Here is a 17,248-nt window from a genome sequence, read left to right as displayed (position 1 = left end):
ATCATATATATATTATTGATAAGATGGAAGATTATTGATAAGATGGAAGTAGGCAATTCTGACAATTCACAGATGAAATAAATGGCTAATAAACAGGTACAAAATATATTTTCAGGCAGCCAAATAGTTTCAACTGAAATAATAGATAGATGACAGATAGATAGATATAAATATATGATGGCTTATGATATAGAAATTTTATACAATGCTGAATGGAATATTAAAATTAATAGTTTTTTGTTTTTTGTTTTTTGCTTTTCTAGACAGGGTTTCTCTGTGTAACAACACAGACTATCTTGGAACTTGCTTTGTAGACCAGGCTGGCCTCAAACTCACAAAGATCCACTTGCCTCTCTCTGCCTCCTGAGTGCTGGGATTAAAGGCATGAACAACCACACCCAGATAAAATTAGTGGAAAAGTAAGTTGGAGGAAAAACTCATAATGCACTTGGGCGGTAGGGGCAGGTAGATCTCTATGAGTTGGGAACCAGTCTAGTTTATACACAGAGTTCTAGGTTAGTCAGGGCTGCACAATGAGACCTGTCTCAAAGAATTTCTTTAAAGAAAGAAAAACACAGACAAAAATTGATACCTCATGCGATAAATGATACTTTACTAATGAAAACAAAGAGGAGAAAATTCAAATGTAGAATATTAAGTTAAAGCAAATGTAATGTGTACAAGCCGTGACATTTCTACAAATATTAAGATACTTAATAAATATTATATGTGTGATGATCAAATCGAGTCCAGCACATGATAACCAAGGCTCTTAACACTGATATATGTCCTAACCCCTTACTGTTTCCTTTGCAAGTAGCAATCTGAAAATGTGTAAGAAAATGAAGGAGAAAAATGCAAGCCGAGATTAAAGAAACAAATAATCAGAATACTATTTGGTTTTGAAATATTCAATTACAGCTCCACGAGGAAAAAATGTTAAGAACATACTACGATCATAATTAAATTTATTAACCAAACACCCTTTTAATTAATTTTAAAGAAAATCTGGTTTTATTAGTTTATCTTTATTCAAAGCACCACATATTTTTAAGACCCCACTTGAGACATAATTTGCATACCATAAAGTTCACCATTTGGGTAATGAATGCATAGCCTTTTGAAAGGTAGAGAAGTATTTTAAGCACTGAGTTACATCTCCAGCTCAAGTTCACTGTTTTAAAATGTGAATTTAAGGCCAGCAAGATGGTTCAGTGAATAGGTAAAAAGGCTTGCCACACAAGCCAGGTGATCTGACGTTGATCTCTGGAATTCATGAAAAGGTAAGAGCAAAGAACTAACTCTACAATGCTGTCCTCTGACCTCCACACACGGATCAGAGTATCCACACCTATACACATGCATACCTACAGCACCCACACACTAATAAAAAATGGTTCACTCAGATGGTTTTCTATATATTTACAAAGTTGCCCAACCATTCTAGGTGTAGAACACTTCAGAGGTACTTCCCTCCCAAATAAATGTAATACATGCACACACATCCCCTTGCTCCATTTCCCTAGATCCATGGAACCAATAATCTACTTTTTACCTCCATAGTTCCACATGTTCTTCACATTTCTCATAGTCCCATTGCATGTGGTCTCTTTTCTGATTAGCTTCTTTCATATTTTTATGATCCATCCAGGATGTGTGTGTGTGTGTGTATCATGTCATTACTTTGTTCTTTTTTTTGTTAGAATACTCAATTTGATAAGTAGAGCATATCTTGTTTATTCATTCATAAGTTGATGGGCATTGTGTTATTACAGAACTATTAGAAATAACACTGTGCCGAGCAGTAGCAGCAGCGCACGCCTTTAATCCCAGCACTCGGGAGGCAGAGCCAGGTGGATCTTTGTGAGTTCAAGGCCAGCCTGATCTACAGAGCGAGATCCAGGAGAGGCTCTAAAACCACACAGAGAAACCCTGTCTCGGGAAAAAAAAAAAAAAAAGAAGAAAAAGAAAAAAGGAAATAACACTGTGAATGGGGTTTTTCATGAAAGCCAGGCTGGTCTTGAATTCTCTGTATAGCTGAGCCTAGCCTTGAAATGATTCTCTTGCCTCCATGTCCTAAATGCTGATGACAAACATATGCCACTACAACAGCTTCTTTTGTTGTTTTGGATGCTATGAACTTTGTGTACAATTTTTTTTTTTTTAGGTTGAGTTTCTCTGCATAGCTGTGGCCATCTTGGAACTCATTTTGTAGACCTGGCTGGCCTTGAACTCAGAGATTCCCCTGCCTCTGCCTCCCCAGTGCTGGGACTAAAGGTGTGTGCCCAGTATAATATTTAAGGTTTCTTTCCCTGTTTTTTTTTTTTTTTTTTTTTTTTTGGTTTTTCGAGACAGGGTTTCTCTGTGTAGCTTTGCGCCTTTCCTGGAACTCACTTGGTAGCCCAGGCTGGCCTCGAACTCACAGAGATCCGCCTGGCTCTGCCTCCCGAGTGCTGGGATTAAAGGCGTGCGCCACCACTGCCCGGCCTCCCTGTTTTTTGAGACAGGGTTTCTTTGTGTAGCCCAGTCTTTCCAGGAACTCTCTCTGTAGACCAGGCTGGTCTTGAACTCAGAGATCCGCCTGCCTGTTGTACACAACTTTATTGTACTGATTTTTCCATTCTTTGGGGTATACAGTGACAGTTTAAGTTTTTGAGGAGCTACCGAGCTGTTTCCACAAGCACCGTGTAAGAGTACCAGTAACTCTACATACTCACCACTATTTTTTTATATCCATCCTACTGGATAGAAGGCAGGTATTGTCATATTATGGTTTCAATTTGCACTTTCCTGAGTATTGATATGTTCGTGTTCTCTCTATATATTCTGGTAAGTAGATCCTTATTGCATATAATTTACAACTATTTTCTCTTTCATTGGGCTATCTCTTTCTTTTTCTTTCTCCTCCGCTCCCCTCCCCTCCCCTCCCCTCCTCCTCCTCCTCCTCTTCTTCCTCTCTCTCTCTCTTCTCTCTCTCTCTCTCTCTCTCTCTCTCTCTCTCTCTCTCTCTCTCTCTCTCTCTCTCTCTCTCGACAGAGTACCACCTTGTAGCCATGGCCAGCCTGGAACTGGAACTTTAAATGTAGACCAGGCTGGCCTCAAACTCAAACTCAAAGAGAATTGCCTGCTTTGGCCTCCAGAGTGCCACTACACTGGCCCTTTCTTTCAGTAGAAGGATTTATTTTGCTTCATGTTTTCAGAGTGTTCTTTCTGGCTGGCAGTGTAAAGCTGCTTGATGAATGGCCACAATTTTCTTGATAATGTTCTTTATTGTACGTTTTAAACGTGTTTCACTCTGACAACGCCTACCGTATCTCCTTTTTGTTAGCTTGTGTTGTAGGTATCATAACTAAGAAACACTTGTTTAATATAAAGTAGCAAATATTGACATATGTATTCTTCAAAATTGTATAGTTTTACCCTTTAGAGCTTGGAACAAATATGAGTTCATTGTTCTATGTATTATTATACTGTAGTGGTCTAAACTGATTTTTCTGCATGTGAATATCCATTTGTCCTAGCACTTGCTTTCTTTCCTAAATTGTATTGTCTGGGTACCAGCGTCAACAACTGAGAACAGCTGTGGGCTTAATTCTCAGTTCTCAGTTCTATTCCAATGATGTGGAGAAGCACTTTTATGTCAGTATCGCAGACTCCTCAGGATAGTTGCTTCTAGTCAGTAAGGCTTGAGCATGGCAAGTGTGAGCCTCCCTAATTTATCCTTCTTTCCAAGATGATCTGGCTATTCTGGGTTCCTTGTATGAATCACGTAGTTTCTGCCAAAATTCCTGCTGAGATTTGGCTACAGATTTTATGCAATGTAGCTCAGTCTGAGTGTATTGTTATTTTACTATTATATGTTCCAAATCATGGACATGGAATGGTTTTTTTTGTTTGTTTGTTTCTTTAGGTATTATTTATTTATTGATTAATTTTTTTGAGACAGGGTTTCTCTGCATAACAGTCCTGGCTGTCCTGGAACTGGCTTTGTAGTCCAGGCTAGCCTCGAACTCAGAGAGATTCACCTGCCTCTGCCTCCCAAGTGCTGGGATTAAAGGTGTGCACCATTACTGCCTGGCTCTTTAGGTGTTCTTTAATTTCATTCAATACTGGTTTACAGTTTTCAGTGAACTAGTATTACATTTATTTTGTTAAATCATATTCCTAAGTACTTTATTCTTTTTGCTACTGTAAATTGAAATAGTTTTCACTTCAGATTCTTTACTTCTGGGGTACAAAAATATACATTCTCTCTTGGTCATGTATCATGCATACTGGGTCTGCTCATTCATGTGCTCTGATAACCTTTTACATAAGTGCCTTAAGATTTTTGCTATGTAAGATCATAACGTTTAAAAAAGAGATCCTTTTTCTCTCCCACACCGGATCTATTTTCCTTTTTCTTAACTAATTGAACATGTAAGACCTCTGGGACAAGGGTGAACAGAAATAAAGGGCCACAGATGTAGCTCAACTTGTTGAGTACTTGCCTAGTTTTCACGAGACTCTTGCTTTGACCCCCCAGCATCAAATAAACCAGGTGTGCTGGTACATGCTGCTAATCCTAGCCCTTGGGAAGTGGAGTTAGGGGGATGAGAAGTTCTAAGTCAGCCTTGGCGCACAGGGAGCTGGAGGAGAGTCTGAGCTACATGAGATCCTGTCTGAAAGGGAAGAAATTCTCCCTTCAATTGGATCTCCTGATTATAAGTAAGTAGTACTTAGTTTTTCCCAATTACCTCTGATAGCAGCTCAGGTTTTTCATAGACACCTGTTATTAGCTTAATGAAGTTCCCGCCTTAAACTAGTTTGCTGTAAATATTTATTAGAAATGGTGGTGAATTTGGCAAAATGTGTTGTGTTAATGTGTTTTCTGTCTCTGTGAAAAATGTATGAGATAAAACAAATCAAATAAGAAGAGGTTTATTTTGGCTCAGGCTCTGAGAGATTTTAGTGCATGGTTGCTTAGTTCCATGGACATGAGCCTCTGATGGCATTGTAAATCACAGCTAGAGTGCATGCCAAAGGAAGCCTGTTCACCTCAATGTGACTAGGAAGCAAAGAGAGGGGAAAGGCAGCGTCTTGAGCTCTGATACCTTCAAGGTCATGTCCTCACTGACCTGGCCATACCTTCTATTTATTTATTTTTATATTTGTGCATAATCATGGCACAAAATGGTGGCTTTCCCTGCAACATTTTCATGTATGCACATCATATATTTTACTAATATTCTTCACCTTGTGAATCTTGTTGTCCACAAACAGTGTGACCTCTACTTTCCTGCCATCTGTATACTCATATATCTATGTACATATGTACGTGTGCAACCTAGATTCTTCATGAGAGAGAAAACTGGATATTTGTCTGTCCGTGTCTGGCACATTTTGCTTAATATGATGCTTTCTTTCTCTAGTTTCACTTGTTTCCTTGAAAGTAATGTAATTTTGTCCTTCTTTGGGAGGTAATACTCCATTTGTTAAAAGAAGCAGAACCCCTTAAATTAGTTAACAGCTGATGAGAGGGCTCAGCGAGGAAAAGCACTTGCTGTACAAGCTTCACCTGAGTTTGATTCTTTCTTTTTTTCCAAAACAAGGTTTCTCCCTGTGTAGCCCTGGCTGTCCTGGAACTCACTCTGTGGACCAGGCTGGCTGGCCTCGAAGTTAGAGATCCATCTCTCTGTCTTTGTGCTGCGATTAAAGGCGTGTGCCACCACTGTCTAGCCTGAATTTGATTCTTGGAATCAACAAGGTGGAAAGAGAGAACCTACTCTGTAAAGCTGTCCTCTGACCTCTACATGAGTCCTGTAGCTGGGCCTGTTGGTGTAAGCTTCCAATCTCAGCTACTACACAGGCTGACGTAGAAGACTGAAATTCCAAAGCTTGCCAGGTGTGGCGGCGCATGCCTCCCTGTCTGCTCAGCCTCTGGCAAGTAGTGGCAGAAAACTTAGAAGTTCAAGGTCACCTTCAGGTACATAGTGAATTCAAGATCAGCCTGGGATACATGAGACCCTTTCTGAAACAAACAAACAAAGAAACAAAGAAACAAACAAACAAAGAGCAAAAGACCCTGATAGCTCAAGGCCTACCTAGGCAACTTAGTGAGACCTTTTATCAACAACAACAAAACAAAAACAACAAAATAAAACAAAACACACAGATGTAGATCAATACTAGAGTGCTCGCCTAGTATTTGGAGGCGCTTGGATTTAGATTTAATTCCCAGTATTGTGAGAGAAGGAAACAAATTGCTTTTTTTTTTTTTAATTTTTCAAAACAGAGTTTCTCTGCAGCTTTGGAGCCTGTCCTGGAACTCACTTTGCAGACCAGGCTGGCCTCGAACTCACAGAGATCCACTTGCCTCTGCCTCCCAAGTGCTGGGATTAAAGGCTTCACCTTTGTTTTTAAAGTTAGCTTTGCTGAATATCGGATTCTGGTGTGACATGTTCATTCTTGGGTTACAATGTATATGCTATGCTATTGCTTCTGGCCTCCACTGTTTTTTTTTTTTTTTTTTTTTTTGGTTTTTCGAGACAGGGTTTCTCTGTGTAGCTTTGCGCCTTTCCTGGGACTCACTTGGTAGTCCAGGCTGGCCTCAAACTCACAGAGATCCGCCTGGCTCTGCCTCCTGAGTGCTGGGATTAAAGGCATGCGCCACCACCGCCCGGCTCCCTCCACTGTTTTTAATAAGAAATTAGATCTTAATTTTCTCTTATTAGTGATGCAGTTGTTTTCAAGACTTTCAATTTCAATATTTTTAATATGCTAGTGGACACTATTAAACGTTTATATTTGTAGTTCACTGAGCTTCCTGTGTATGCAAGTTTATTTTTAAACAAAGGCCTCTGACATTGGTGCAATAGCTCTTCAAAATATTCTATTATGTTTCCTCTCATTCGATAATATTTTCACTAACACACACACACACACACATATATAACATACACATATACATATATATGTTGGTGAATATAATGTCTAATTTTTTCCACGATCCCCTTCCATTTGTTCTCTTTAATTTTCATTGATTTTTTTGTTCTACAGAATTCATAATCTCTATTAGCCTTCAGATCAGTGGTTCTCAACCTTCCTAATGCTGCAACCTTTTAATACAGTTCCTCATGTTGTGGTGACCCCCAACCACAAAATTATTTTGTTGCTACCTCATAACTGTACCTTTGCTACTGTTATGAATTGTAATATAAATATCTGATACACAACCCCCAAAGAGATCATGCCCCATAGGTTGAGACCACTGCTTTAGATCAATAATTATTATTTTGCCTTCCTTGTTCAAGTTTTTGATTGTTCTCTTTGGTGAGTTTTAAATTTTAGTTATTATTTTGTATGCTAACCCAGAAATCTACTAATTGAGCCATATCCTTGGTTCATGAAATGTGATTTTACTTCTGTTACATTTTATTTATTGTTCTGTGGATGTGTACTCCTACAAGCACATACCATGGCACATGTGTTGAAGTCAGAGGCCAACTTTCAGGAGTCAGTTCTATCCTCCTCTGTGGATCTAAGGAACCAACTCAGGTTGCCAGGTTTGCTCCACGTGCTCTTAATGATCCTGCGATGTAATTTTTTTTTTTTTTTTTGGTTTTTCGAGACAGGTTTTCTCTGTGTAGCTTTGCACCTTCCCTGGCTCTCACTCTGTAGACCAGGCTGGCCTAGAACTCACAGAGATCCACCTGCCTGTGCATCTCAGCGCTGGGATTAAAGGCGTGTGCCACCACCACCCGGCTGCTGCAATATAATTTTAAGGAGGACAGTAAGTTCGATCTCTGGAACCCACATAAAAGTGGAGAGAGAGAACCAACTCCACAAAGTTGTCCTCTGACAGCCACATGCAGACAGGCTCATGCACACACATCCATACATGCATACAATAAGGGTAAATAAGATTTACTTAAAAAGACAGATAGCTGGGTGGTGGTGGTGGTGGTGGTGGTGGTGGTGGTGGTGGTGGTGCATGTCTTTAATCCCAGCACTCAGAAGAGGTGGAGGCAGGTGGGATCTCTGATTTGGAGGCCAGCCTGGTATACAGAGTTAGCTCCAGAACAGCCAGAGCTATACAGAGGAACCCTGTCTTGAATAAAATCAAACCAAAATAAAATGAAGATGATAATAAAGTAAAGGATACTTCAGTGAATTGTGTCACCTGCAAATTTGTTCATGTTCTACCCTAAGTACCAGTGAATATAACCTTACTTGGAAATAGGTTTTTGTAGGTATAATTAAGGCATTAATGTGAGATCATTCTAGATTCACAGTGGGCCTGAAATTCAATGACTTTTGTCCTCATAACAAACACATTAAGTGATAGAGTGCTTGCCCAGAATTTGAGAGGCTCTGGGTGAGTCCCTAGACTCATATATATATATATACAAATGGACAAAGGGTATGTGAAAATGGAGGAAGATATGTGAATTATGCTGTCAACAAGTCAAAGAATGCTAAGGATCCATCAGAAGCTGGAAAAGGTAAAAGAGATTCTCCTCCAGAGCCTTCAGAGGGAGCCATGAACTCTGCCACAGGCTGATTTTACATTTCTGGCTCTTAGGTGTAAAAGGACAACCCTCTGCTTTCTTAAGCCCTCTGGATTAGAAGTTGTTATGGTAGCCCCAGGAAACTAATGCGTCTACCAAGTAAACATTTTTTATTAACATTTTTTAACATTTATTTAGTCTGTTTGTGTGGGGGTGGGGAGTGCATGCCAGGGCAAGAGCATGGAGATCAGAGAACAACTTGAGTGTCTGTTCTCTCCTTCACTGTATTGGTCTTGGGGACTGAACTCAAGTTGTCAAGCTTGGTGGCAAGCAACTTCCCCCACGGAGCCATTTGCCAACTGTCTTAGTTTTCTTTTTCTTTTTTTTTCTTTTTTGAGATATTTTCATGCAGGCAGGTAGCCAAAGATGGTGCTGAACTTTTAATCTTCCTGCCTCAAATTCTCAAGTACTAGGATTATAAGAACACACCACAATGCCTGGCAACAATTCATATTTTTCTACATAAATCTATTCTTACTGTAACAGATGAAAATTTGCCTCCTCTCCTAATCAAAACTTTGAAAAAAAAAAAAAAACGTAAAGAAAGATAGTAACACGGGTCCGTGGGTAAAAGTACTTGCTGCCAAGCCTGACGATCTGGATTCAGTCCTGGGACCCACATAATGGAGGGAGAAAACCAACCCCCACAAGCTCTCTTTTCTGAGCTTCACATGTACACACATACACACACACACACATACACACACACACACACACACACACACACACACACACACACACACGGGGGGGGGGGGGGGGGTAATAAAAAATGGAGAAAACCAACCCCCACAAGCTCTCTTTTCTGAGCTTCACATGTACACACACACATACACACACACACACACACACACACACACACACACACACACACACACGGGGGGGGGGGGGGGGGTAATAAAAAATGGCCACAGAGTTAAGACTGGTGACTCTGTGTCATAAAATACTTCCAAGTGTCTGATTAGTTAGCATTAGTTCTGAACAATGAATACTTTTTGTGGGAATATACACATTTCAAAAACTTCCTTCTTACCTACTGAGTCCAGAAAATGTATGCTAGTTCATCAGTTTCTTGATCGTCACCTCCAAAAGTCACCCTTACTGACTGCTCTGTGGAAACGGATTTGGACCTTTACATTTTATCTTTCCTCTTCTCAGTTCACTTGTCAGTAGAGAACATTAGAAGCAATGTAAGAAAGTTTGCTTCCGGAAGTTCCTGAAGTCATGGAACACTCTCTCAGTCCCCTTCTCTCTATAAGTAGGGTATCACTGTTTCTCAGGCTGCTTTTGAATTAGCCATGTAGCCCAATCTATTTTTTTTTTTTTTTTTTTTTTTTGGTTTTTCGAGACAGGGTTTCTCTGTGTAGCTTTGCGCCTTTCCTGGGACTCACTTGGTAGCCCAGGCTGGCCTCGAACTCACAGAGATCCGCCTGGCTCTGCCTCCCTAGTGCTGGGATTAAAGGCATGCGCCACCACCGCCCGGCTCCAATCTACTTTTGAACTAAAGATCTTTCTGCCTCAGCCTCCCTAGGGTTGGGATTATAGGTGTATCAGACCGCACAAGGCCAATCTTTCTTTTCTTTACTCCTAATCCATTATCACTTCAAATTCCTGTTAAAACAATTATTTGCCTTGAGGGCAGCTGACATTTCCTCACTCACATACACAATAAATAAATAAATAAATAAAATTTTAAAAATAACTTTTTTTGGGGGGGGAGGGTTCGAGACAGGGTTTCTCTGTAGCCTTGGAGCCTGCCCTGGACTAGCTCTGTAGACCAGGCTGGCCTCGAACTCACAGAGATCCGCCTGGCTCTGCCTCCTGAGTGCTGGGATTAAAGGCGTGCACTACCACCGCCCGGCAAAATAACTTTTATAAAAATTAATTTCTTACCTTAAACTTCTGTAAATTTGTGAGGTTTTTATCTCTTAATTGCATCCAAATCAATAGTTAAGTGAGCACAGGGATAATTATGTCACATATCTTTTGAAATAGAACACAAATATATTCTCACATGACTTCTACAGAAATTCTATAAATTAAGTACGTATGGCAAGTATTATTTATTCTTATACTTTACACATAAGAAATATAATTAATAAAATGTGAGTGCTCTAAAGTCATAGTAGTCATTTTATTTGTATAATGAAGAAAAAAATAACCTATCTCTTAGGTCACTGTAAGAATCAAATGAGCTACAGCAGGTAACACATGTGGTAAGGACTTGATAAAGGTTAACTGTTGATTATATTATATTGAATTATGAAAATTGTTACTATTTCAGTAAACCCCTTCCAATTATTTTCTGAGGTTTTATATTATTTTTATCTATTTTTTTCAAATAATGATCATACCAAAGATAAACATAACATTTCACAATCACCTTGTGGTGTTATTAATTTCTGAATAAAAGAAACAGAAAGAGTTAGCGAGGATATACTAAGTTTATGTTAACTTAATGGAATTCTAGGCCCACAGTGGTACTGGCTGAGCTCACTAAATGAGAAAACCAAACTGCTACTATAGCCATAAATTTAGAAGGTGAATCTTCAAATTTGAGTATTTCAAATGTAAATAATGTATAGAATTCAAAGAGTTTGTTTTCCCATCAGGTTTAACTTCAATGAATTCTGATTTCAAAGTATAGAATGAGAACAGAATGTTAAAAGAAAGTGGGTAAGTGAACCAGTTTACTCTGTGTCTTTTTTATTATAAGATTTTTTATACAAATCCTTTGATCACTGAAGATTTAACTACCCACCACCAATGTCAGTGCTGTGCTAAGAGCTGAGGCTATATATTAAAACAGTTGTAGTCTCAAACCTGTGGAAAATAACTTTGTAAATGAGTGTGGTGACTTATGCCTGTGATGTGAGCACCAGGGAAGCTAGACAGGAGGATTGCCACTGAATTCCAGGTGAGCCTTGGATATATAGTGAGAGCATGTCAGAAAATACTTAAAAGGCAAAACAAAACAAACTATGATTTCTATCCAAATTTTAATGGATATTTAAGAACTTTTTAAGTGTTTTGGCAGTGTTTCAAAACAGAGTTCAAACTTATCCTACAGGAATGGGGAAAAATGCATTGTTGAACATTTCAGAAGGTGCAAACAGCTTCGTGGTTAAAGTGCAAATTTGTCATGCAATATTTATCGGGAGGATATTTTAAGTAGTTTTCTATAAGAATACTATCGGTGTATTCCGGTCATCAGGGAAGTACAGCACTTTCATTTGGAGCAATGCTCCTCCTATGGACACAGAATCTTTTAGTGGCTAGAGCCATTTCCTTGGGGGTAGTAACAGAACAAACAGACCAAACCCTTTCGGTGACCTAAGGTAGTTAGGTCAAGTTAGTCCCTTACAAGTTTCTTATGAAAGGTTCCCTCACCGGAAAGGGTCCGATCGCCCTCACAGGAAGGGTAAGCAACTCTGGAGCTCCGGGACGCCAACGCCACCACAGAGTTTCCCCGAGGTTGCCAGAGTGTCTGCCTGCGTTTAGCACCTCTTCCTCCTTCTCTGGGCAGTAACTAAGCAACTTCGGGCCGGCTTAGGCTGCTGGAGCTAGGCGGCTGCCTTAGTGCCTCTGGCGGCGAGCCGGGAGCGCTGCAAGCTGCTCCCTCCCCTTTCTCTCCCCCCCCTTTCTCTCCCTTTCCATGACTCCACCCCTTTTGCCCCCGCCCACCCCTTAGCGACTTCGGCTCCTCCCTCTCCTTCTCTCTCGCTCTCCTTCCTCCTCCGCCTCCTCAGCTCTCGGGCTAGAATATCTATGGGTCGAAACGTGATGCGATGAATCCGAGAGAGACCGAAACTGGGACGAGGAGTGCGGCGGAAGCGGCGGGACTCCCAAGCATGGGGGCTTCACCACAATAGAGGCAGCGCCCCCACCCGCCCCAGCCAGCCCTCCGGAGCGAAGCCCCCAAACCCCCTCGGGAAAAGGATGGCGGCGGCACCTACCCAGATCGAAGCCGGTGGGTAGCTGAGTCGGGGCTAAAGGGATGGGGGTTTGCGCGACGGCTGTCAGAATTTTTTTTTAAAGCTTGTATTTCTCTTCCTTGCCTCTCTCTTAACGTCTCCCCCCACCCCCCCACCCCCCACCCCTTCTTTAGAGCTGTATTACCTGATCGCTCGGTTCTTGCAGTCCGGACCCTGTAACAAATCCGCTCAGGTGAGAGAGAGAAGGATATCTGGGAGTGTTCGGGAATGGTCCCAATGGGGAAATTGAGGCACCGGGTGAGCAGTGCAGTGGAGGGTGAGGGAAAGGCCGGCCTCGATTAGTCCTACAGTCAGCGGCTGTGTTGGAAGTGGGGAGGGAGGAATGGGTTGGCGCCCCAATCTGCTCCTCACATCCGTGTTTCCCTCTTCCTCAGGTGCTAGTGCAAGAGCTCGAGGAGCATCAGGTATGGACCCTCTTTGGGAAGGACTGGGGAGGGCTGGGGAGAAACTGGAGGAAGGGTAAGGTAGGTCACGGGCCGAGGGCAGGGGCCCGGAGGGAGCCTTCGAGCTGGACACTCCGGGCTGTTGTCACTTGGGGTGAGCCGGGTTCTTTCTCAGAAGGGGCGGACAACGCAGGGGTCTTAACTCGCTGCCTTTTATTCCGGCGGGAGGTGTATTTTCAGGATTTCCTTCCCTTTGGCCTGTCCCCCCACCCCCCACCCCCGGCACGGCGGCAATCGCTGCCGCGACTGGAGAAATGAACATGCTAAAGGGTCTAGGACTGGGCTCCGGGCTGGGTGCTGCTGATGGGGAGCAGAGGCTTTTCCTTCACCTCCCCCCGCTTTTCTTTTCCTCTGGCCCCCAGCTGATTCCGCGCCGCTTAGACTGGGAGGGGAAAGAGCACCGAAGAAGCTTCGAGGATCTGGTTAGTAAACTTTTCATTTCAACTTAGCCCAACTCTTTCTCCACTCCCTCCCCACCTTGTGCCCCCAACCCGCCCCTGACCCTTCAGCCCGCAAGGCTCCGGGAGCCTGCTGTTTGGTGTTCGAACGACTGCCCCTTCCCCCTCCCAGCGTGTCGGAAAGGGTACCTTGCCCTCCTCCAGCCTTGCCTATTTTCACCCGAAAACTTTGAAGAATGTGAGTTGGTTAGTGGAGGTGCTGTGTTGTGGATTATGACTATGTTACAAACATCGGAGAAGGCCCATTGTAGGGGGAGAAGGGACAGAAACCAGGGGGTTATCTTGGGGCACGTACCAAGGACTGACGCTGGCCAATGACAGCGTTGGTAACAGCCCGGAGTTCCGGATTAGTGGAAGAAAACTGGTTTCTGGTTGGTCCTGGCTTGAAATACGGGAACTGAGGCCAGGCTTGGGTGTTTTTTTTTTTTTTTTCTCCTCTCGCTCTCTTTTTTTTTTTCCTCCTTTTTCTTTCTTTCTTTCTTTTTTTTTCTTTTTAGAGGGGAAGGGAGAAGGGGCTCAGAAGGGGAGCTGACTCGTAAATGAGAAAAAACGATGTAAATAAAGATACTAAGGACCACTGAGTAAATTCCAAGATTTGCCGTCTTCAGATAATGGACTACTGAATAAAAACATTGTTGTATATTTCAGATCTTAGAAAATAGCTCATCAATTCATTAGTAAATCGAATTTGTACAAATAACATTTTCACTAAATCAAAACTATGGATTATGACCTTTTGGGAATAGGTGAACATGATTTGGGGATTAGGAGACAACAATAGGCATTTAAAAAAATAGAATATACTTTAGTTAAGGACCAAAGCTATTGGATTGACTGCAAATACAATTCGTAGTGTAAGTACACCTTTTCCTCCGCACTGAGACAAAAAGATGATCCTTTATATTTTGGGAAGGAGGTTTTTGTGTTGGCCCCAGATGTAGAATTGTATGACAATAAAAGGAGTGATAAAATCTAAATTCAGCTTTCTTTCCTCCAAATAAGATCCAAATGAGGAAAATCAGACAAAGTGGAAAAAAAGTTAGAAGGCTAGTAGAATAAATAAAATCATTTAAAATATTCTTATAATAAGAAACATTTAAATTGCTGTGGTATTCATTTTGATAATTTTTGTATATTACAGGAGTGAAGCCAAATAAAAAAAGGTACAATTGTAATAACAGTGAATGCCACCACCATTACTATTAATGGTTATAATTTCTCACATGGCTACAAATTATTTCTGAATACCTGTTACTACTTTTAATTTTTGACCAGAAGTTTTATGTTATTGTTGTTAGATATAAGTCCTACTTGTACCACAGAATGTAAAACCAAAGTATTCACTAATACATGTTTTAGCAGGTAACTACTGATACGTTTGAAAATAGTTTTAATATCTAGGTGTATGGACAATATTTTTGTTTACATTTTCCCTTTCCAGTTTATAAATGTGTGTGCAGGTAGATCATCTTTGAGCAAATGGCAAAAGGAAACTTAAAAGGGAAAATATATTTTAAAAACGAATGAGCCAGGCAGTGGTGGCACATGCCTTTAATCCCAGCACTCAGGAGGCAGAGCCTGGCCGATCTCTGTGAGTTCGAGGCCAGCCTGATCTACAGAGTGAGATCCAGGAAAGGCACAAAGCTACACAGAGAAACCCTGTCTGGAAAACAACAACAACAACAACAAAAACAACAAAAAAGCCTAACATGATAGAAAATTGAATAATTAAAAATTTCTCCTTACTATACAATTTTAAAGCCAATTTACTAGTCCTTTTCTTAAACTGTAAAGGCAAATTTTTACACAATTACAATCAATGTCCATTTTCTGCTTTATATTTTTGACAGTACTTTTGCATGACTAGTGTTATTTGAATAGTCATCCATGTAATGGTAAGAAAAACAAGTACTTGCATTTGATTTGTCCTCAATTTCCAATTGATCATTTTTGAGTTACATTCACTTTTTTCACGAATATTTTTGCATAATCAGGTGGTCTTTTTCTGCTACCTTCTTCCCCAAGAGCCCCCTGGACTAAAGTGAATTTATGAATAAGGTCAAAGGAGCTCATCAGCTTTGTAGCTTTTGTTCTTATATTGAAGATCATTCTCCGGAAGTTGATTGAAATAGACATTTTTTACTTGTACTAAGGCGTACTTAACCTTTAACAGTTACTTTCTACAATTATTGTTAATGCAATTATCTGTTTATATGGACTTGATTTTATTTCATATACTTCTATTTTGTTAGCTTGTTTGAGACAGGGTCACATCCTGTTTGTAGGCTAACCTGGAGAGCTCATTATGTAGTCCAGGTTTGCCTCCAGCTCAAAGCAGCCCCCTGCTTCAGCCTTAGAAATGCTGGGATTTACAGGTATGACCCACTTCATCAGTATTTAGTTATTTAGTTAGTTAGTTGGTATTGTTACACAAGGTTTTATAATTTAGCCAAGGCTGGCCTTGAATTTGTGAGATTTTGTTTAGAATTTAACTATATTTCAGATAAACTATCTACCCTTGCTTTTTCATTTAATGTTTTTTTTTTTTTTTGGTTTTTCGAGACAGGGTTTCTCTGTGTAGCTTTGGTGCCTGTCCTGGATCTCACTTTGTAGACCAGGCTGGCCTGAAATCACAGAGATCCGCCTGGCTTTGCCTCCTGAGTGCTGGGATTAAGGGCGCGCCACCACCGCCCGGCTCATTCAATGTTTTATATCATGTACCTTGTTCTTTTTCTGATTCCCCCTTGTTCACATTTTTTATCCATGAAACTGAAAGCACTAGTTAGTAATTATATTAGAATGGCATAGGTTGTATTACCCTTATTTAATATACAAAACACATGAGGCAATGATAATATTAAATTAAATTTATCAAAGTTATATGTTCAAAAAATACTATATGTTCATTATTGTCTGTAAAAAGAGTATATGCGTTTATGAAGATAATTGTTATCATTCTAAGAATTTGTATTAAAACATTCCGGCTTTAAAACTTTCTTGGCAGTATTGGGGATTAAACCAAGTGCATCGTGCATTCAAGGCAAACCGTGTGACTGAGCCACAGCCCGGGCCCCATTAACAGTGTTTTCACATTGTCATTTGATTCATAACAACTACTTTAAAACAATTTATTAGCATTCCAGACATACCTACATTCTTTCCTTACCTTGCTCAGCTTTTGTCTAATTGCTAACACTAACTTAAATTGGCTACTAGAATAGCAGACTTAATTTTTCAGTGCTGGTAGCATAGTTATTGAATGTGTAAGCATGGACGCAATTGAAACATGTGTGACTTAAAATCTGCTCTGTGACACACAGTCTCAGTTACGAAGAATAGAATGGAGCATGCAAAACCCAAAACATGTGCTCCTCAAATCCAGTGCAGTGCAGTGTCATAATACTAACTGATATCATGGTAGAGCAGGCAGTCTCTGGAAGCTGGTGTTGCTATTGACTTACTACAGCCAGGTACACGTTGTTGCTCACCTAAACAGGTTTTTTAGCACGTACCTAGATTTGGCTGTAGGAAACTCACATTAGTGATTAAAACTTTTCTGGTGATTTATTTGATAATTCTGGAAAAACTGGTATCTCAGTACAAGCGCAGTGGTATTGTAAGTGAAGAGAGTAGATGACAGGGAGGTAAGAATTTATATTTCATGAATTCTGCATACAGAATTTTGTCTTGAAGTAGTTATCCCTGTCTCTCTTCCTGTGTGTGTGAGAAGAGAAGCTGGGGGAGAGATGTGTGTGAATGTGTGTGTGAGTATATGAATTCATGTGTGTTTTCTGTACATGTGGAGG

At 40.6% G+C, this 17,248-nt stretch overlaps 1 protein-coding gene across 1 annotated transcript in view; it reads left to right on the top strand.

Annotated features, from left to right (window-relative positions):
• Nucleotides 1–12,485: 12,485 nt before the first annotated feature.
• Brwd3 (bromodomain and WD repeat domain containing 3) overlaps nucleotides 12,486–17,248 on the top strand; it is a 105,410-nt gene continuing 100,647 nt past the window's right edge. Inside the window, exons 1-4 of the mRNA XM_059251486.1 lie at nucleotides 12,486–12,516; nucleotides 12,655–12,713; nucleotides 12,916–12,945; nucleotides 13,347–13,406. Coding sequence (XP_059107469.1) covers nucleotides 12,486–12,516; nucleotides 12,655–12,713; nucleotides 12,916–12,945; nucleotides 13,347–13,406 — 180 coding nt within the window. The remainder of the gene's footprint in view (nucleotides 12,517–12,654; nucleotides 12,714–12,915; nucleotides 12,946–13,346; nucleotides 13,407–17,248) is intronic.

The sequence above is a fragment of the Peromyscus eremicus genome, chromosome X (genome assembly GCF_949786415.1).
Source record: "Peromyscus eremicus chromosome X, PerEre_H2_v1, whole genome shotgun sequence".
Taxonomy (NCBI): Eukaryota; Metazoa; Chordata; class Mammalia; order Rodentia; family Cricetidae; genus Peromyscus; species Peromyscus eremicus.
Note: the sequence above shows the minus strand (reverse complement) of the source record. Positions and strands in the feature narration are given on the sequence as shown.